Source organism: Mandrillus leucophaeus, unplaced genomic scaffold, assembly GCF_000951045.1.
Source record: "Mandrillus leucophaeus isolate KB7577 unplaced genomic scaffold, Mleu.le_1.0 Scaffold204, whole genome shotgun sequence".
NCBI classification, from domain to species: Eukaryota; Metazoa; Chordata; class Mammalia; order Primates; family Cercopithecidae; genus Mandrillus; species Mandrillus leucophaeus.
In genome coordinates this window covers 212,002-233,519 of record NW_012102077.1, presented here as the reverse complement: position 1 = coordinate 233,519, position 21,518 = coordinate 212,002, and the positions used below count along the sequence as shown (strand labels likewise).

The following is a 21,518-nucleotide window of genomic DNA, read 5'->3' as shown; positions in this document are numbered from 1 at the left end:
TGATCACAGATTTTATAACAACTAATTTAGCTTTGCTTAAGAGGATGGTACAATTTGCCATGTTAGAGCTAGGGACACAGGAGGTCAGTAAATAAAGACCATGTATTTTAGAGTTTAATATGTATATACACAGAATATGTGTGTGTGTTTGTGTGTGTATATGTATATAAAATTAGAAGAAATATAGTGACATTTATTTTGGATAATACCTGTCTTCGTAACAGACAACTTTTGGCTAGACATTTTAACTGCCTATTGCTTTATAGACTCAATTTGAAAAGGAAGGAGACTTCTTCTGAATCTATTTCTCCATCTAGAAAAGGAATGACTTCACATGGAGAAACAAAACGCGTTCTAGGTAAATATCCTTCTTACGTTAAGTTCAGCGTAAAACACAGCTGTTGGTCCTGTTTCCAGGCAATTGCTTTCTGACTTTAAATTGGAAAAAGAACATAATACACTGGAAGGAGTGTGGCCTTCGAAGTAAAAAAAAAAATTTCCTATGAAACTTTGAGTCCACTCTTTCTCTTTTCTGAACCTCATTTTTTTTCCCCTGTAAAATGAGACAAATATCCAGGAGGCAGAGCTTGCAGTGAGCCGAGATCGCGCCACTGCACTCCAGCCTAGGAGACAGAGCGAGACTCCATCTCAAAAAAAAAAAAGATGAAATAAAATGAGACAAATAATTTCTACTTCTTTCTGTCACTGTTTAAAGTATTACAGATTATACATATGGCCTCTAGAACATAATTGGCACTCAATAAATGGAAGCTCAAATAATTTGTTTTTGTGTTAACCTTTGGCAAGCATTATTAATATGATATAATTAATTAACTAAAATTTTACACTAAAGGAAAAAATACTTTGATAGAAAATCCAATAAAGCAAATACTATGGAATCTGTTTTAGTTAAAACACAAGTATGAGATTGATCCCCGAAATTCTGGTGGGTAATCTTCAGTGGCCAGAGCAGAGACTGAGAAATCATTGCAAAATGGAGAGGTATTAATGATTCAATGTGTCAAATGTTCAAAGCTGACAGATACTAAGGTCAAAAGACCTGTTTAAAACACCTGTATAAAAAGGCTGCCCCGGCCGGGCGTGGTGGATCACGCCTGTAATCCCAGCACTTTGCGAGGCTGAGGCGGGCAGATCATGAGGTCAGAAGATCGAGACCACCCTGGCCAACACAGTGAAACCCAAAAATACAAAAAGAAAGTAGCCAGGCGTGGTGGTGGATGCCTGTAGTCCCAGCTAGTTGGAGGCTGAGGCAGGAGAATGGGGTGAACCCAGGAGGCGGAGCTTGCAGTGAGCCAAGATCATGCCACTGCACTCCAGCCTGGGCGACACAGCGAGACTCCGTCTCAAAAAAAAAAGAAAGGCTGCGCCTGGGTCTGAAAACATCCTAGAAGTACTATAAGTAACTGTCATTAGACGAATACATTCACACAAAGCCTGTAGAAAAAGATTTTTTATGTATTCATATAGAAACATTTCCAGAATATATTAAGTGAAGAAAATAAAAAGAAACGGATTCAGTCAATAATGTAGTCACTTGTACTAAAAAAAAAAAAAAAAAAAAAAGAAGAAGAAGAAGAAGGCGTCTAATTAAAGACACAGGGGGAGGGGGAACACTTGTTGGAAGAAGAAAAAAAACAGAAAAGAAAAGTGGGCGGGGAGTGGGTGCAAAAGAATGAATGCAAGTTTCAGTTAGTACAAAGGGGGGTTATTTCTCGAGACCTGTAAGAAGAATGCCATTCTTGTATGAATTAACTAGCCTGAATGCTTTAAAGGAGAAAATCGAGGTGGAGAAAAGAAAGAGGTACAATGGTGAAAGATACAAGATACCACAATCCCTACATTCCCCTGGGAATCTTTCCTGCTGCTAAGAGAACTGTTCCCTACGTATATTTCCCCCTATACCTACTGTGGACTTGTGGGCATGTCTACCTTTCTGTAGAGCCATCCCTGAAAGAAGGCTTGAAGAGTAAGTAATACTCATGCCCAAATCCAACCTGGCCAGCAACCTGGGCATGACTATCAAAGACATGTGTACACTGAGATGAAAAATTATAGGAAAAGGAAGGAAAATTAACCTTACTAATCAGATCTTTCAAATAATCCTCTATTAAATTACCTAATTTCGTGACTGAGAAATATTAGCAAATATTAATGAATTCTATGTGGAAAATCTTGTTTAAATGTATGTGTGCATTTGTGTATCTGTGTAGTTGGTATTCTACTCCTTAATGTCAACTTTTGCGTAAAATAAATTGTTAAAAAGCTTTAGATGACTTAATTCTTTATAAAAACCTTCCAGTGAGGTACTATGTATAATTTACGTGTACATCTTTGTGTATATTTCTGTGAAGTATTCTGGAATCTCTATGTTTATGCACATGCATACAAAGAAAATCCTTTTTTCTGAGCTAACATGTGATATTAACTGTTATATTGTTAACCTACTGGTTTTAAAAGTATTTCATGGAAACTCCCCTAAATAAAGGCTCTTTTAAGTTGATCAAACAAATCTCAGAAACTAAACCTGAAAGTTCCTGCTATGTCAACTCAAGTAATATTTCATTTGTGAAAAGATTTACATGGGTGATTCAATTTATTAACATTTATAAGGGACACAAACTCATTTAAATATACAGTCAACTCACCATGGGCAATGATGATCCATCTTCAAAATACATCTAAAAAACAAAGCAAAACACAAAACCCAATACCCCATGAAATTTTAATCATATTACATTACAAAAATATAAATTATGGTTAGTTCAAAGAGCTGCGGCAGGCAAAATACTGCAAAATTATTTACTTATCTAAAAATTGGATAATAGCAGAAGTTCTCATCTAAAATAAACACTATAGCCAATTCTTATAATAAGGTAACTTGAATTTGAAATATACATGCTTAAGATGCAAAGCAACTCATTTTCTAAAAACAATATAATGTATTAATATACAACTATCTTATGCTAAAGAAAGAACAAAACTGCAATGGATTTACAGAAAGTCTGGATAAAACTTCTCCTTCAATATCAATCCTGATGCCAAGTCATACTGTTCTTGGAGTATATTAAATATATAACAACATCTGACTGTCATGAAGTCAACTGAGTTATCTTTTTAAAAATGGAAAACACTAGAAGTATTTCCTAAATTGAACTAGCCAAGTCAGAACTGCTAAAAATCACATACTTCAGGGCACCGTGAATCTGGGGGCAAATTGACACTTGACTGTGGCCTCAGGCCTCACTGGCATGAATGCCAGCGGGTTATCCCAACTGTATTTCCTAAATCAAGGGCTGAGAAGCCAGAATATGGAGACGATAATCAGGAAAACAGTGAGAAAAGAAACATAACGAAGAAAAAGACCACCAGCATGTAGATATTTTAGAAGTTAAAGGTTCTCTTACTTATCACAGACGGAGCAGTGATGGCAGCGATCTGGTTTTATAAGTTGGCATCTGTCACAGTATCGGATGGCTAGGGACAAAAAGCTCCACTTAGTCTTAGAGTTAACACTGAATTGAATATACAATTAAATGGCTTTATCATCTCTTCAAATTTAAATTTTAAAAAGCATATAAAATTTAAATCTGGTAAAAAATAAGATATCTGATGCTGTTTAAATACAAAAATGGAATGACTTGCCTACAGCCACAGTTCTCTGGAGGTTTAACAAGAACAGAGAATCTCCTAAGGAAATTTTTCTGATGTTTTTTCAATTGTCAGTAGTTATAATAAGTGAGTCAGAAGCAAATATAAGTATTATAAAAATCTTTTTTTTTTGAGATGGAGTCTCACTGTCGCCCATGCTGGAGTGCAGCGGTGTCATCTCAGCTCACTGCAGCCTCTGCCTCCTGGGTTCAAGCAATTCTCCCACCTCAGCCTCCTGAGCTGAGTAGCTGGGACTACAGGTGTGCACCACCATGCCCAAGCTAATTTTTTTGTATTTTTAGTAGAGATGGGGTTTCACCATGTTGGTCAGGCTGGTCTTGAACTCCTGACCTCAGGTGATCCACCTGCCTCAGCCTCCCACAGTGCTGGGATTACAGGTATATGAGTCACCACACAGAGTCACAAATCTTAATGAGTTTTTCTTTCTTTCTTTCTTTTTTACATTTTTATTTATTTTATTTTTTAGGGACAGGGTCTCACTCTGTCACCCAGGCAGCAGTGCAGTGGTGCAATCACAGCTCATTGCAACTTCTAACTCCTGGGCTCAAGCAATCCTCCACCTCAGGCTCCCAAGTTGCTGGGATTATAGGTACAAGCCACTGTATCTGTCCATTAAAGAGATATTTTATATATTTTTTTCATAGTAAGTCTTTGAAACCAGTGTGTATTTTATACTTAGAGCACATCTCAATTTGAACTGGCCATATTTTAAGTGCTCAGCAGCCACATGGGGCTAGCAGCTACCATAATGGGCAGCACAGGTCTGAAGCCACAGAAGTTCTGGGCAAGTCTTGGTGGGTAAGCATCACTAGTCCATGGACATCAGTTGTAAGACAATTATTTAATTGGATAGTTGTCAAATTACCTTAAAGTATGTCCCAAGTAAGAGATTTGTTAATTTACTACATTTGTAAGAAAATTTTAAAGAGAGATAAAAAATTATACCAATACCTAAATGAAATTTTACATCACCTATATGACTGTTCTAAGTTTAAGAAAAAATACTTGTAAAAGTATTCATTTTATATTCATTATAGACACTGCTGCCTTAAATTAAATATGTATAGGAAAGTCTACAATTAAAACCTGAAACATGAATACTACTATAAATCAAGATTTCAGCAGTTCTCACATCTTCACTGAGTCATAACTAAGTAGGCAGAACAGGATTAAAGTCAGTTCTGATTTCCTTGAGATCTCTTTGCCACAGTGTTATTCAGGTTTCCATTCTGTTTTATGGAATCATTCAGGAAAGATTTAACAGCAGTGCAAGAAACAACACAGTATTCTGAAATGAGTGTTTTACCATTTCAAGTATATAAACACATTTTCTTACAGTCACGTTAATGATGCTATTTGCATACCATTGCAAAGCACCCATTATTGACATTTACCTCCAGACATGGTCCTGGTATAGATGGGAAGATCCTTGGCTGCTCGCCTAAGAACTTCCTGATGGGCTTCTCCTCTTGGCTCTCTCTCCAACAATTCTTTCTCTGCATAAGAGAGATGGAACTGTGGAATACATTTAAATTTTAATCAGTATTTTCAAAGAAATAACATATTGGTCTTCTCTACCATACCCGGAAAAGGGTATTTATAAAATATTAATGGTATATTGTACATTCAAAGAGACAATAGAGTTTGAAATCTGGGCAAGTCTGTTCACCTTACAGGTCATTCACTTATGCATCTAGAAAAAGGGTATAATACTAGTAATCATAATACCATTATACCTACTTCCTCTGGTTTTTGTGTAACTCAAAAGGAACAGAGTACATAAAAATGCTTATAAACCGCAGAGTTCCAACAAAATATTAGTTATACTGATAGATAAAATGGCCCAATGAATAAATAAAACTCAGTGAATAAATTTTTCATTTAGATCATTAAGAACAAATGTAGAAAATCCATTAAGCATATTTTCTTATTTAAGTGAGTTTTAACCTAGAGATAATCCTTACATGAAATCTCCCACAGAACTTCTAAAGGGTCTAATTATTTATTTTACTTCTTATACTGACAATTTGGTCCGGCTAATTTTAAAATATTTGAGAAAAATAAAATTTGGGCTCCTGTTTAATAATATACATATAAATATATATCTTACACACACATACAGACACACACACACCTGTATAAATTTCTATAAATGTGCGTCAGGAGACATGTACAAGAAAAATCTAAGTATCATTGCTTGAAATATAAAAAAACTAAACACAACTCAAATGTCCATCAAAAGGATGATGGATAAACTGGGGTATGATATATTCAAATAATGGAATAGTACCGGCATTTAACAGTTAATAAACTATAGTTGTGTATAGCAAAGCAAAGAACCTCAATATAATGAACATTAAACAATCTTCCAGAACATATATACAATGATTCCATTCATCTAATTTTAAAACCAGCAAGCTAAAGAACATATACATTGTTGTTTAGAGATACATATACATGTGATAAAATTATAAAGAAAAAGGAATAGAAAATGCAGGATAGTTGTTACGTTTTGAGGAATAAAGGGAAACAGCTGACAGACGCACAGCAGAGATGGAAAATGTGAACAGTGTTTGACATACTGGCTCGGTGACTGCTTAGGTGTTTTCACCTGATTATTCTTTAAGAAGTGCATTATATATATGTTTTTGTATATATGCAATAATACGCATAAAATATTTTACAATTTAAAAAACTTTTAAAAAGTGATAAGTCAGTGAAATAATCTACTATAAAGACAGATGCACACGTACGTTTACTGCGGCACTATTCACAATAGCAAAGACTTGGAACCAAATGCCCATCAATAATAGACTGGATAAAGAACATGTGGCACATATATACCATGGAATACTATGCAGCCATAAAAAAGGATGAGTTAATGTCCTTTGCAGGGACATGGATGAAGCTGGAAGCCATCATTTTCAGCAAACTAACACAGGAACAGAAAACCAAACACCACATGTTCTCACTCATAAGTGGGAGTTGAACAATAAGAACACATGGACACCGGGAGGGGAACATCACACACCAGGGCCTGTCAGTGGTTAGGGGCCTAGGAGAGGGATAGAACTACGATAAATACCTAATGTAGACGATGGGTTGATGGGTGCAACAAACCACCATGGCAAACCTCCATGTTCTGCACATGTACCCCAGAACTTAAAGAATAATAAAAAATGCTAATAAGCCACTGATGGACTATTAAATTAAAAAAATGGGGAACAGGTACACTCTGAATATCAAAATAAAACTAGAAAGGTTTTTGACTGCAGTATCTGTATCACTGATAGCAGCTCTGGACCCGCCCAGGGCCTGAGGAAACTCTCCACCCTGAAGGGAAGGACACAAGCCTAACTGACTTTGCCACCTACTGACTGCAGAGCCCTTCAGCCTTGAGTGAACATAGATGGAGGAGCCAGGTAGTGGACACAGCGGGCCTTGGGCGAGACCCAATGCTATTCTGACTTTGGGTCTGACTGAGCACAGTCCCAGTGGTGTTGGCCACAGAGGTGCCATGTCACCCCTCCACCAGCTCCCGGCAGCTGAGCACAGAGAGAGAGAGAGGCTCTGTTTATTTAAAAGAATGTAAGGTAGAAGAACAAGAATCTCTGCCTGGTAATCCAGAGAATTCTTCCAAATCTTCTCCAAGACCACCAAGGCAGTACACATCTACCAGTCTGTAAGAACCACAGTATTACTGGGACTGGGGGACCTCCTAATGCAGATACAGCTTAGGTCACAACACCTAACCTGGAAAGCCTTCCCAAGGAGGAGAAATACTAAAATTTATATGGAATCACAAAAGACCCAGAACAGCCAAAACTATCCTGAGTAAAAAGAACAAAACTGGAAGATCACATTACCTGACTTCAAATTACACTACAGAGTTTAGTGTAAGGGAATAACCTAAATAGCATGGTACTGGCATAAGACTAGCATTTGTACAGAGTAACCAAAATAGCACGGTATTGGCATACATAGACCCATGGAAAAGAAGAGAGAACCCAGAAACAAATCCACACATCCACAGTAAACTCATTTTCAACAAAGCTGCCAAGAACACACACTGGGGAAAAGGCAGTCTCTTCAACAAGCGCCGCTGGGGAAACTAGATCTCCATATGTAGAAGAATGAAATGAGAGCCACCTCTCTTGCTCTACACAAAAATCAAAATGGATTAAAGACTTACATCTAAGACCTCAAATTACGAAACCAGTTAAAAGAAAATATTGGGGAAACTCTCCAACGCATTGGCGTGGGCAAGGATTTCTTGAGTCATATCCCACAAGCACAGGCAACCAAAGCAAAAGCGGACAAATGGGATCGCATCAAGTTAAAAGGCTTTTGTACAGCAAAGGAAACAATCAACCAAGTGAAAAGACAACCCACAGAATGGGAGAAAATACTTGTCAACTCTCCATCTGATAAAGGATTAATATCCAGAATGTATAAGGAGTTCAAACAACCCTATAGGAAAAAATCTAATAGTCCAATTTACAAATGAGCAAAAGATCTGAATAGACATTTCTCAAAAGAAGACACACAGAGGGCAAACAGGTAATACGAAAATATGCTCAACATCCATGGCCATCAGAGAAATGCAAATCGGAACTACAATGAGATATCGCAACCCAGTTAAAATAGCTTTTATCCAAAAGACAGGGAAAGGGGAGGTGCAGCGGCTCATGCCTATAATTGCAGCACTTTGGGAGGCCAAGGCGGGAGGATCATTTGAGCCCAGGAGTTTGAGGCCAGCCTAGGCAACATAGCAAAATCTCGTCTCTACAAAAAATAAAAAAAAAATTAGATAGGCGTGGTGATGTATGCCTATAGTCACAGCTACTCAGGGGGCTGAGGCGGGACTATTGCTCGAACCCAGGAAGTCAAAGCTGCAGTGAGCTGTGATTGCAGCACTGCACTCCAGCCTGGACAAAAGAGCAAGACTTTGTCTCAAAAAATAACAATAAAATAAAATAAAGGCAATAACGAATGCTGGTGAGGTAGTGGAGAAAAGGGAACCCTTGTATACTGTTGGTGGCAATGTAAATTAGAACTACTACAATGGGTTTCTCAAAAAGCCAAAAATAGAGCTACCATATGACCCAGCAATCCTACTGTTAGTGTATACCTAAAAGAAAGGAAACAAGTATGTTAAGAGATAATCTGCACACCCATGTTGATTGTAGCACTATTCCCAATAGCCAAGATTTGAAAGGAACCTCAGTGTCCATCAATGGATGAATGGATAATGAAAATGTGGTGTTCACTTACACAATGGAATACATTCAGTCACAAAAAAAGAATGAGATCCCATCATTTGCAACAACATGAATGGAACTCGAGGTCATTACGTTAAGTAAAATAAGCAGGGCAGAGAAATACAAACTTAGCATGTTCTCACTTACTTGTGGGAGCTAAAAATAAAAACAACTAAACTCATAGAGATAGAGAATAAAAGGATGGCAACCAGAGGCTGGGAAGGGTAGTGAGGAACTGGGACAGAAGTGGAGATGGTTAATGGTACAAAAACCAAAAAAGTTAGAAAGAATGAATAAGGCTAGGCACAGAGGCTCACACCTGTAATCCCAGCACTTTGGGAGGCCGAGGCCAGCGGATCATTTGACGTAAGGAGTTCGAGACCAGCCTGGTCAACATGGCGAAACCCCATCTCTATTAAAAATACAAAAATTAGGGCCAGGCGCCATGGTTCATGCCAGTAATCCCAGCACTTTGGGAGGCTGAGGTGGGCAGATCACACGGTCAGGAGTTTGAGACCAGCCTAGCCAACATGGTGAAACTTCGTCTCTACTAAAATACTAAAAATACAAAAGTTAGCCGGGCGTGGTGACATACACCTGTAATCCCAGCTACTCGGGAGGCTGAGGCAAGAGAATCGCTTGAAACTGGAAGGCGGAGGTTGCAGTGAGCTGAGATTGTGCCACTGCACTCCAGCCTGGGTGACAGAGTGAAATTCCATCTCAAAAAAAAAAAAAAAAAAGAATGAATAAGACCTAGAATTTGATAGCACAATAGGGTGGCTACAGTCAATAATAATTTAATTGTACTTTTTAAAATAACTGAGTATAATGGGATTTGTTGTAACACAAAATATAAATGCTTGTGGTGATCGATACCCCATTTACCCTGATGTGATTATTACACATTGCATGACTGTATCAAAATACCTCATGTACCCCATAAATATATATACCTATTAGGTACTCACGATTTTTTTTTAACTACAAAGAAATTTAGAATGTAAAGTGCTTGAATTGGTGTAATGGATTGTTCTCTTTTTTTTCTTTTTGCCTAGTCTCTATTTTCAAAATATAATTTAGTGCAGTTATATTACTTTTATATGGAGAAAACCTTACCAATGAAAAACTATTATCACTTTAACAATCTTGCTATGAAAAGGGCAAATTTTAATTCACATGTTCTAAGTTCAGGATCCTCATTTTACAAGCCAGAGGTCTCTAACAGCTGATCAATTAAAAGAATAGCCCAAGACCTTGCATTTTATAAAGGGAATATTCTAAGGTTCTTAACCACCAAACAAGGGCTCTTTCTTCCTAACAGTAGTCTCCAAACTCCTTTGATCATGTTCCCCTAACTGCAAAAAATTAAAAAATTATGTGAGATCACACTGCTAACAGATGAGTATTTATTGGTAATATTCTTTTTTTTCTTTTTGTTTTTTGAGATGGAGTCTCGATCTGTCGCCCAGGCTGGAGTGCAATGGTGCGATCTCAGCTCACTGCAACCTCCGCCTCCCAGGTTCGTGTATTGGTATATACTTTATCAGCTAATATCTTATGTACCTCATATACAAAACTTTAAAAATACAAATATTAAATCATATGTACAAAAATTTTTGCTATATTTTCCCCCATGCTGCGACTGAAGTCCTGGGCACTCCCACCCCATGGTGCTTACTCTCCATACTAGAGCATGGTGTACTGGAAAGAAAGTGTCCCTGAGGGTTGAAAGGACTTTTGTTTGAAACTTAGCTCTCCCACACAGTAGCACTAGATACCTTAAGATAATTATTTCCTGCTCAAAGCCAATGGCTCCATCTGTAAAACAGTAAAAAATAATATCTATCTCACACAGTTGTATGAATAACGTATATCTTTTGTAGAAAAATCATGCAACAAAGCCTGATACTGTTATAATGTCACTGACTGTCATCAGTTTTGACTGTTCCTTCAATGCTGTGTTCTTTCTTCCGTGTTTGTTTCATTTCCTTTTGACACTCTGTCCAATCCACTATTTCAAACCTTCTCTACTCTCCCAACCCTTAATTAACCCACTTACCTCTTCATTGTTAGCCAATGATGTCATATATAATGTTAGAGAGAAGTTAGAAGTCACTTCAACTTCCTGCCAAAGCCATAAAAATAAACCTGCCTCTGTATGCATAACTTCTTCCCCACTTTCAGTCACTTAAAAAATATCTCCTGAGTACCTTCTGCAGGTCAGACACTGCTTTAGGCCCCGGTGATGAAGCAGTGAACAAAGATGAATTTCACGCCCTCATGGAACTTACATTCTAGTGATGGTGTATTTTTAAAAGTATTCAACAAATAAATATGGAGCGTGTTGCATGATGGTAAATGGTAAGGAGAAAAATCCAGGAAGGTAAGGTGCAGGGAATGCCGGGGGTTGGGGGGTTGCTATTCTATGCTGAGTCATCACAGATAGCCTCAATGATAAGGTATCATTTGTAAAAAGACATCCAAAAAGTGAGAGATTTGCCTTGTCTTTTGAAAGGATACTTTGGCTACTGTGTTGAAAATACACAAGAGGAGGCCAAAAACAAAAACAAAAACAGAAACAAAAACCTGTTAAGAGGCTACTGCAAATGTATAAACGAGAGAGGACGGTGGCTTGGACCAGGGTGGGAGCAGGGAGTAGTGCGGGACATGAGTTCACACTGTGGCCATACCCTGAGGGTGACGGTATAGAATTTTCTGATTGACTAGATGTGGCGTCTGAGAGAAAAAACATAGCCAAGGATGACACCAATGTTTCAGGCCTGAACAGAAGAGTGAAATCGTCATTACTGAGATAAGAAAACTTTAGGACTAGGAGCACTGGGGAATTAAACGAGAAATGAGAAGTTTGTTTTCAGTTTTGTTGACCCTGAAATTTCTATTAGATGTCAAAATAGGTAGCTGGAAATGTGTCAGGTGTTTATTAGCAAGCACCAGGCTAATATATTAATCTGAGAGCTGCAGTACTGGGGTGACACAGTAAGTCAGAGAAATAAATGAAATCTACAAGGGAATAAATGCAGGTATATAAGAAAAGAGGTCCAGGGATTAAGCTCTGGAACACTCCCATGCTTTGGCAGTCTAGGAGCTGAAGAGGAACCAGCAAAGGAGACCAAGAAGGAGCTGCCAGTAGGAATGGAAAAAAAATGTATTATTTCAGTGAGAAAGGGGTAAGAATATTTTGGAAAGGAAATAATGCCATGTTGTACACAGGAAACTATGTGCAGTTAAGAACTACTAGAGTATAAAGTGGAAAGTCAGAAACTGAGATAAGAGCTGCTATTGCTAGGCAGGAGAGACTGAGCTTTCCCCTGTGGGATATGTGGAATCGCAATAGACACAAGCAGTAAAGGGAAGGCGGTACATCAGTTTTCAGGTGGACCACTCCAGCTTCAGGGTATTGGATGAAGTTATGCGGGGTTCTGGTGAGGAAAGGTAGGCAAGGCTGTAAACAGAAAACCTTAAGATAGTTTTCCAGTATAACCAGACAAACATGGCCAAAAGTAGATGACAGGCCATCAGGCACACAACTAAAACGAGAGAAACATAATTATCATTATAATATGCAAATACAGACTAAAATTACGGTATTCACAAACGATCTGCTTGTTTTAAAATAACCAAATTACCAGGAGAAGAATACAATGTCTCAGACAAGGGAGACGATGAAGACCCAGAATTAGAGCAGTGATAAACTGACCATTAACTGACACAAGCAAGAGATGAGTCACACTCTGGGGAAGGAGAAGGTGATGACTCCTGTTTTTGATGTTTTGTATTTGAGGTGTCAGTGGAATTATTAAGAAGCTATGCTTAGCAGGGGGATACATAAGTTTGAAATTTAAGGGGGAGTCTAGAACTCAAAATGATTTGGGAGTTATCAGTAGGGAAGTTGTATGTAAACTACCAGAGTGGATGAGATTACCTATGATAGAAGTCAGTATTTTTTTTCCAGCCTACTACTAAGGACAGGATGAAGGTAAGAGAGATGATGGAAAAGAAGCAAATACGGTAGGAGGAAAGAAAAAAAACAGACTGGGAAAGAAAAAGAAGTGGAGAATAGAAGAAAAACAGGCGATAGATAGATAGAGCATTCTAAGCCAGGCATATCATTCATTCCGTGCAAATATCTGTGGTTTTTATTATCCTCTCCCAAAACAAATAGCATATTTATTGGCTTTTTTTGACCAAAGTTTCATTTCAAACTGATTACTTCAGGAAACTGTCTACAGTGATGCTTTTTTTTTTTTTTTCCTTTTTACCTTGGCTTACTAAAACTACACCGATACCACCGTTAGCAAAGTATATTTTTATTCAACAATGTACTGGGCTATCTGCCAAGGATACAAAAAATTAGTGAGACACAATTCTTTGCCCCAAGAATGTTTAGCCAGGATGAATGATCCACAGACAGACAGAATGATCTTTTCAACATGTAAATCTGATCCTTCACTCTACTTAAAACCCTCTGAAGCAGAGATTGCTAGCTGTCTCTCCTTGACCAGCTTTCTCTTCTTCTCTCATGTTTAACATGGCCATCGAGAAGAAAGTCTGCACTCCCATCTTCTGTGTGGGTAGATGTGGCCATAAAACTAACTTCTAAATGTAAGCGGAAATGACATCAGGAACGTCTAGAAAGTGTTCTTGAAGAGGACATTTACTTCTCCTCTTTCCTACTTTCTTTAGTCTGCTGGCTGCAATGTAGATGTGATGGTTGGAACTGCAGCATCCGTCTTAGACCAAGAGGGGGCCTTGGAAATGGAGGCTACACGTGGCAGAGAAACAAGACAGAGGGAGTGTGGGCACCTGGAAGCTGTGGACTAGCTACGGACTTTTTCAATGCAGAGAAGACTAACTAAGCCATTATTTTGTTGTTATTGTTGTTTCTGGTGGCTAAGAACCAACTAATACACCTTTAATATGATAATTATCACAGAATTATGTCTACCTTCCAGCTCTATTTTATTATCTATCTTTGTCTACCTATCCATCCATCCTGATGTATGACTGTAAAGCGGAAATGGAATTCATAACAGATTTAATACAGAAAATGCAGTGCTCATCGGGTGAAAAATAGTATTTCCAAGTGAAAATTCAAGTATTTATTAAGACATATTAATTTTTTAATCTAAAAAGTCACTACACTCAATAAGTTTGCAACATTAAAAATAAAATTCATTCTTCAATAATACATCAGTATTACTGATTTCTATCTTTAGAATAATTGTGTTAATATTTTAACTTACTTCTTTTGAAGGATTCATTGGTAATGTGAAGATAGTTTTCCAGTATGACCAGACAAACATTCCAAAAAGTAGATGATAGGCCATCAGGCACACAACTAAAATGAGAGAAACATAATTATCATTATAATATGCAAATAAGACTAAAATTATGGTATTCACAAAAGATCTGCTTGTTTTAAAATAACCAAATTACCAATTATAATAAATTATGAAAGTTCCTTTACTTCATACTAGAATAAACACAACTCAACGATTTCCAAAGCCAAGAGTTTTTAAAAAAAATTCCTAAATGCATAATGAGATCTATGCCCATGAATAAAAGCCTCCCATCTGTAGACAGACCATCTATTGGCAAAATCACTGACAAGGACCTTTTCTAAATTGTAAAAATAAGGCAGTTACGCCTGCAACTTTAATTAGCAAACACTGCATTAAAAACAAGTGTTAAAGCACTCAGGCTTTAAGAACTTTGCTTTAATGACATAGATAACAAAGGCAGTTCCTACTTGAGAAGCTGTTTGCTTATTTCCTTGGCTCTAGTCAAAGCTGGTGTAATGATAACATATTTAAACGGAGAACCTCTGGATAAGTGGGAGTTCAAGTGTCTTATTTATCACACGGGACTATTGTTTTGAAAAAGTGTTCTGAATACTTTTTTCAGTAATGCATATAAACACATTCTGGGTGGTGTTAGAAAGTCTTCAAATACTATGCAAAATTTTCTTTTCTTTTCTGTCCTTTTTTTTTTGAGACAGGGTCTCACTCTGTTGCCCAGGCTGGAGAGCACCCTGGGGCTCAAGCAATCCTCCTACCTCAGCCTCCTGAGTGGCTGGAATTACAGGTATGCTCCATCACACCTGGCTACTTTTTGTATTTTTCTTTTTTTTTTTTTTTTTAAGTAGCGACAGGGGTTTACCATGTTGGCCAGGCTGGTCTTGAACTCCTGACCTCAAATGATCTGCCCGCTTTGGCCTCTGAAAGTGTTGACATTACAGGTGTGAGCCACTGTGCCCAGCCCAAATTTTAAATATTAATTTTGTATATGGTGATAATGATTCCTTCTGGGTAATACATTAATACACAATTCTGTAAGGTATCATTGAACAAAATATGCGAATTTAAATATAGCATATTTGGCATTTTAAAACTTTAATAGCAATTTTTAATTTTTCTAAAGAATGATACTTACAGAATCATTAAAAATTTGAATTATTCAATAAGGCACTTAAATCAGTGTGACATGACTAAAGCCCATGATATTTTTCATAAATTATGTAGGTGACTCAGTTACAAGTTAATAGTCCAAATTAGGAAAGGAAATTGTTGATATCCCTATACCTCAAAGCCTTAAGAATCTCTGGCACAATGACAGCCATTTCAGGATAGAATTTGCCAAGTGTCTGACAGAATTCAATCTGCAAACTTAAGAGAAATGAGATATCTTTAACTCTAGCTAGTCTTCACATTCTCAAAGAATAATTTATTAATCCCAACCAAATCTAAGTGAATACAATTGTTTCTTTCAAATTATTTAAAAAATCTATAACATTAATGTCATCTAGCTTACCTTGTTCACCAGTGTTTTCCATGGACACTGGAAATAGAAAAAAAGGTAATAGGTTATATGAAGCTTAGGCAAACAGGGCTTGACACAGACATAAGGCATTTAACTAGCTTAATAATTTGGCTTCCCTTCAAACCAACATTCTCTAAACATTTACTCAATTTTATTTGGAGGAGAGGTGAGCACAGATTGGAGAGAGGGTGGAGGAAAAGGCTGGAGGCCGCAATCAGCCATGCCTCCATTGCACACTTCAGCCCTGGCTCCTGTGCTGCGGAACAAAACTTGTCAAGTGTGCCCCTTGGGGGTCTTTCTTCTGTATCATTTGGTTGATTGGTTTTCCTTCCAACCATAGAGTTCAGATAAAAGTAGTGCTCTCCAGGTCATTACATTTCCACAGGCATTTATTGCTCTTGATACATTGGCAACCACCTGGTGAGCTTTCCACAAAGAGTAAAATGTTGTGTTCACAGCAGATACTCTTTTTTCCCCTCTAATTTCTAAAAGTACAAATGCTTATGCACAGTGACTTTACGTGCTCCCTATTGCACAATGAGAGGCCAGGCAGTGCTGGGAAACTGCCGTTCCTCAGGGGTTGTTGTAAATATTCCGAGCTAGCAGGTATTATGGATTAGGACAGGGGCCACAAGTGCTAAAGCAAGCTGCAACAAGAAGCTGTATTTAGTAATCGCGACATTTGTATGCCTTTTGTATTGTCTATGTGTTTTCCCATTTGGTCTCTCTCTTTGTACAAGAGTCTTTGGAAGTTTTGCCCTATCTCAGCTGTACCAAGTCTGACTCTGTATATTTTTGTCCTTATTCAGCTTTCAAAATGGCACAGGATCTCAGGACTTGGTGCTGGAATGAAATGCCACCGCCTTCTGAAGTCTGGAACCAGAGGGTAGTGTGAGAAGTTTTGAAGATTGCACAGTCCAACCAATCTCCTGCCCAAGACAGCTATTGAATATAAGTTCAGGCATTTCTAGAGCTAGCAGGAGCCTGTAGTTTTTTGGAGGGCAGCCCGTTCCATTATTGGATTGCCCTAAGAATAAGAAAATTCATCCTTCCAGTGTGTTGAAATTTGCTGCTTTGTGACTTTTTCCTGTGATATCAAGGCTTCCCAACCATAGCAATAAACAGAAAATCTAAATGACAAATCTTCACATACTTGACGTTATTGTGTCCCCCTTAAACGTTCTAGTTTAAACCAACTAATATATGGTTTCCAGATCTCTTACCAACCTAGATGTGGCATCTGTAAATGCTTCCTAGCTTCTCCACCCCCTTTAACATTTCTGATCTCCAGCATGAGACAGGCAGGCGTGGATGATCTTTGACTCATGAATGGCCTGTTCTACAAGTCCGCTTGTAAATCAGAGGCTAGTCAGAGTTTCCTTTCCCATCGAATCCCTGAAGCGGCTCAGCTGAGGGCACAGGAAAGGCTTGAGGCAAGCCTGTTTTTTAATATCTGAACCTACCGCCACAGCTATGCATTTCCCTCTAGACACGGACTACCCTGTTTTCAAAAGCGCTCCAAAATTGACAACTCTTTTCTGGATCAAAATTTCCAATCCTTCAGGGGAGCTAATCCAAGGAAAGGAAAAGTAATTTGACTCCATTTGTGCATTTATATACAAACAAACCTTATTAACCATTCCAGAGGTGCTGGTGCTTTCATAAAAATGTGTTTGCTACTCCACTGACTCGAGTTGAGAGAACTGAAAACTGTAAAACAAAATGACATTTTAAAAAAGGTATAGTTGGGGGCTGCGCACAGTGGCTCCCACCTGTAATCCCAGCATTTTGGGAGGCCAAGGCCAGCACATGGATCACCTGAGGTCAAGAGTTTGAGACCAGCCTGGCCAACATGGCAAAAACCCCATCTCTACTAAAAATAGAAAAAATTAGTCGGGTGTGGTGACATGCACCCGTAATCCCAGCTACTCAGAGGCTGAGGCAGGAGAATCACTTGAACCTGGGAGGCGAAGGTTGCAGTGAGCCAACATTGCACCACTGCAATCCAGTCTGGGCGACAGAGCGAGACTCTGTCTCGGAAAAAAAACAGAAGAAAAGGTGTCGTTGGTATGAGCTGCTAATCTTTTTGACCTGGACCAATACTTTATTAGCTTGATATGCATTCAAAGACTTTGTTTTTAAAGTTGTTTTTTTTTTTTTTTTTTTTTTTTTGCTATTCATATCTTGCTTTTGCCTAAATGTAATTCAAAATCCACAGAAGTTCTATTTGTAAAAAAGTACACAACTTATACATAAATACATGCTTATAGTAAATAATTCTGTAACATTTGTAGAATGGAATGGAATAGTTCAAAAGGGTATATCCAATTACACTTTTGCCAAGATTATGAGCCTGTTCAATTTCCTGTAAACATAAGCCTGCTTGATATTTGTCAACATCACAGGCCAAAATAAAAATCATTATTTTAGCGTTCATTACCATTATTATTAGTGCAGTTTGGCATTATTTTTAAAATATGATGACTGGGATTTCCTTTCTCTTCTAAGTGAATGATTATTTTTCTGTTGGCTTACTTAGTTATTGAGAGCCTTTTATGTATTCTGGACAGAAATCTCGTATCTGTTACATATACTACAAATAAAGTTGCATATAGCTATTTTAAATGATTTAATAAGTACTAGCAACATTTTTATCACTTGCCACTGATTAAGTAACATTATCAAAGTTTGCAAATTAACTTATTTCATTAACAGATATATGGACTATACAAGGTTTTGCTTTGTGATACTCAGGAAATGAATGTTCTCTCAACCATGTTTACTTAGTCAGTAAATTAGTGATTTACCTTGTAATTTTCAGTTTAATGGCAGAGTTGTCAAGTTCAAAGTTTCCTTTCTCACAGTGAAAAAACACATACAAAGTTATTGTCAAATGCAAATATTTTTGTTCAAAAGTTACTGTTTAAGAAAAGATTGCTCAAATTTAGCCTTGAACACCTTTCTAATACATATGTATATAAAGATAATATATGAAAAATAGAGACTCATTTTTGAAACAATATAGATAGTAATCAAATATAATACATTTATTTATAACAATACAAAAACTAAATAGCAATACTGAATGTAATTGGGACAGATCTTCTAAAAATAACTATTGGTTTTAATGTGGATTCTGAGTTTTAATTCAGGATTATTTAATTTTCTTACTTCACAGACAGAATTTCAGTTTGGTTAACAGTGATGCTGATATCTATTCTCCAATTTTACCATGCAGAAATTTCAAGTGTTGCATAGCTTTCTTTATCCCATTTCCTTTAAACCACATATTGAGATAAATTAATAGTTATTTCAATTTTAGTCAACAGAAAAGTGAGGTTTACTCAGTTTTTACTAAAGCAAATGAGCTTTATTCTCAAAGTCACAATGAGTAGTACATTAATTCTACCTTAGAAATTCTTTTATTTTCAATTTAAACATTTCCTGCATGTCACAAATATGTTACAACTTCGAGCTCTGCTGGATATTAAAATTAATTCCTCTTTGAAGCACACAGCATCTGCCCCATAAATGTGAGTAAGAGACTGACTTAGACAAACAGACCACGACAACTAATCTGAATCACATAAAAGTGGTATATCAAAGCGGACATAGGAAAAGTTTTCATCTTTTATTTTCGTGGGCATGAGAAACTCAAGAGAAAAGTTATTTCCATTACCATGGAGCTTAGCACACTGTAGGACTCAACTCACAGTTGACAAAAGCGAAAGTAATCTCTTCCGTGAGGTGAAGAAAACGCCTCTCTAAAGAGACAGAGAGGGAGAAGACAAAATAGTTTCTGTCCCTTTTAAAAGGAAAAGGTTGAGGGAGATACTCGCTTCAACTGGGCTTCAAGCAACTTTGAAAACAGAAAGGGTCTGTAACTTTACAGGATTCCCTCCACCCCCACCTTGGTTTTGGCTCTTCCTCAGTACTGTACTTTTTTATAGTTGAATTTGTCAAATTGGAAAAGAGACTATTACTAAGCTAATAGCACCAAAGAGCAACGGCTCGGGATACAGAAGGCAAGGTCCAACCCTGCCTCTGCCACTTGCTTGCTCACACAAGCTATCCCACTTACTCCACTACAAAAGGAGGGTGATCGCCGCAGCAATAGCATTAGGGCTGCAGTGAGGATTCAAAGGGAAAATAAAAGAATGTACTTAACATAGTGCCTGGTGTATAGTAAGCCCCCATGAATGTACAATTATAATATATAATCTTTCATTTCGATAATATTAATGGTAATTATAACATATAGGAAAGGGGGCTAAAAAATGAAGAAAAATTACAAAGAGAAAAGTAATATTTGTACAGCCTCCTGAAATAAATAAATGCAAAATGTTGAATAAAAATAGACTTTGTGAGTGAACATAAGAGGTGAAAAATAATGTAAATCTGAATCATCTTATAAGTCAATTGCCTTTTTATATGGATGTGTCATTTCAGAAACTTGTTTAAACCAAAAAGGTGGTATTCATTCTTAACAAAGAGTAACGATGAGACATTAAAACTTCGATCTTCATGTGCCAGTTAGTCTTTTTGAGAATTTAAATGTGAAAAAATCTATTTTGGATAGGCACTGTTTAACTTAACGAATAAAAACAATTACTTTTAAAAAAAATAAAAATAAAAACCTAAATCTTATATTCAGCCCAAAGAAGTCAGGTGCAGTTTATTCCTGGGAATTAAGAGCACTGCTATTATTACACTAAAATATTTACCAATCCTACATCTGTGGATAGTATCAGTCACATCATCTAAATACACACAATCATAACACTGTGAATCACAATTTTAATTTTAATTTCAAACACTTATTTGCCTGATTTTATCTTGGATTAGCCTAATTTCTTTTTGGTCCATGTCCTACAATGATAATATTTTGCTTTAGCAATTTCTAATCTTCCAATATACCTCCAGAACTTCAAGTTCCTCTGTGATTAACTGTGGGAATTGCAGCATTTTCTTGGCCCTGATGGTATATAGGAAGAGAGAAAGTGAAAAAGGTAAATTACTACTGTACTTACCAATAATGTTCCTGTTTGCCCAAAGTAAAATTATGGCCTTCAGGAATCACATTTTGGGCTGGGCAGCCCATGCATGTAATCCCAGTACTTTGGGAGACCAAAGAAGGAGGCTCACTTAAGGCCAAGAGTTGCAGATCAGCCTGGACAACACATTGAGACTGTGTCTCTACAAAAAAAAAAAATTTAATTTGCTGGGTGTGGCAGCACTGCCTGTGGTCCCAGCTACTTGGGAGACTGGGGCAGGAGAACTGATTGAGCCCAGTAGTTCAAGGCTGCAGTAAGCTATGATCACATCACTGCACTCCAGCCTGTGCGATAGAGTGAGAGCCTGTCTCTCAAAACAAAAAAGAAGAAGAAATAAAGAAAACCAAAGAAAGGAAAGGACAGGACAGGACAGGACAGGACAGGAAAGGAAAGGAAAGGAAAGGAAAAGAAAACAAAAGAAAGGAAAAGAAAAGAAAAGAATTTCATCTTAAAATGTAGAAACATCATCAATACCACACAGCTTGTAGTTTGGGTCACCAGTTGTATTCTCTGGCTGCGCTTTATGCTTACCTCCTCCACTGCCACTAATCATTCCTACAAGAAACAGAGGCGAGCCAGGCACAGTGGCTTAAACCTGTAATCTCAGCACTTTGGGAAGCCAAGGTGAGAACACAGTTTGAGGCCAGGAGTTTGAGACTGGCCTGGGCAACAT

General features: G+C 37.4%; 1 protein-coding gene across 1 annotated transcript in view; it reads right to left on the bottom strand.

The window, feature by feature from the left end:
* Positions 1-15,811, bottom strand: part of ZDHHC2 (zinc finger, DHHC-type containing 2) — a 54,630-nt gene extending 38,819 nt beyond the window's left edge. The window contains exons 1-5 of the mRNA XM_011979583.1: positions 15,783-15,811; positions 14,216-14,310; positions 5,085-5,205; positions 3,426-3,495; positions 2,667-2,699 (exon numbers count right to left, since the gene is read on the bottom strand). Coding sequence (XP_011834973.1) covers positions 2,667-2,699; positions 3,426-3,495; positions 5,085-5,205; positions 14,216-14,310; positions 15,783-15,804 — 341 coding nt within the window. The 5' untranslated portion in view covers positions 15,805-15,811. The remainder of the gene's footprint in view (positions 1-2,666; positions 2,700-3,425; positions 3,496-5,084; positions 5,206-14,215; positions 14,311-15,782) is intronic.
* Between the last annotated feature and the right edge of the window lie 5,707 nt (positions 15,812-21,518).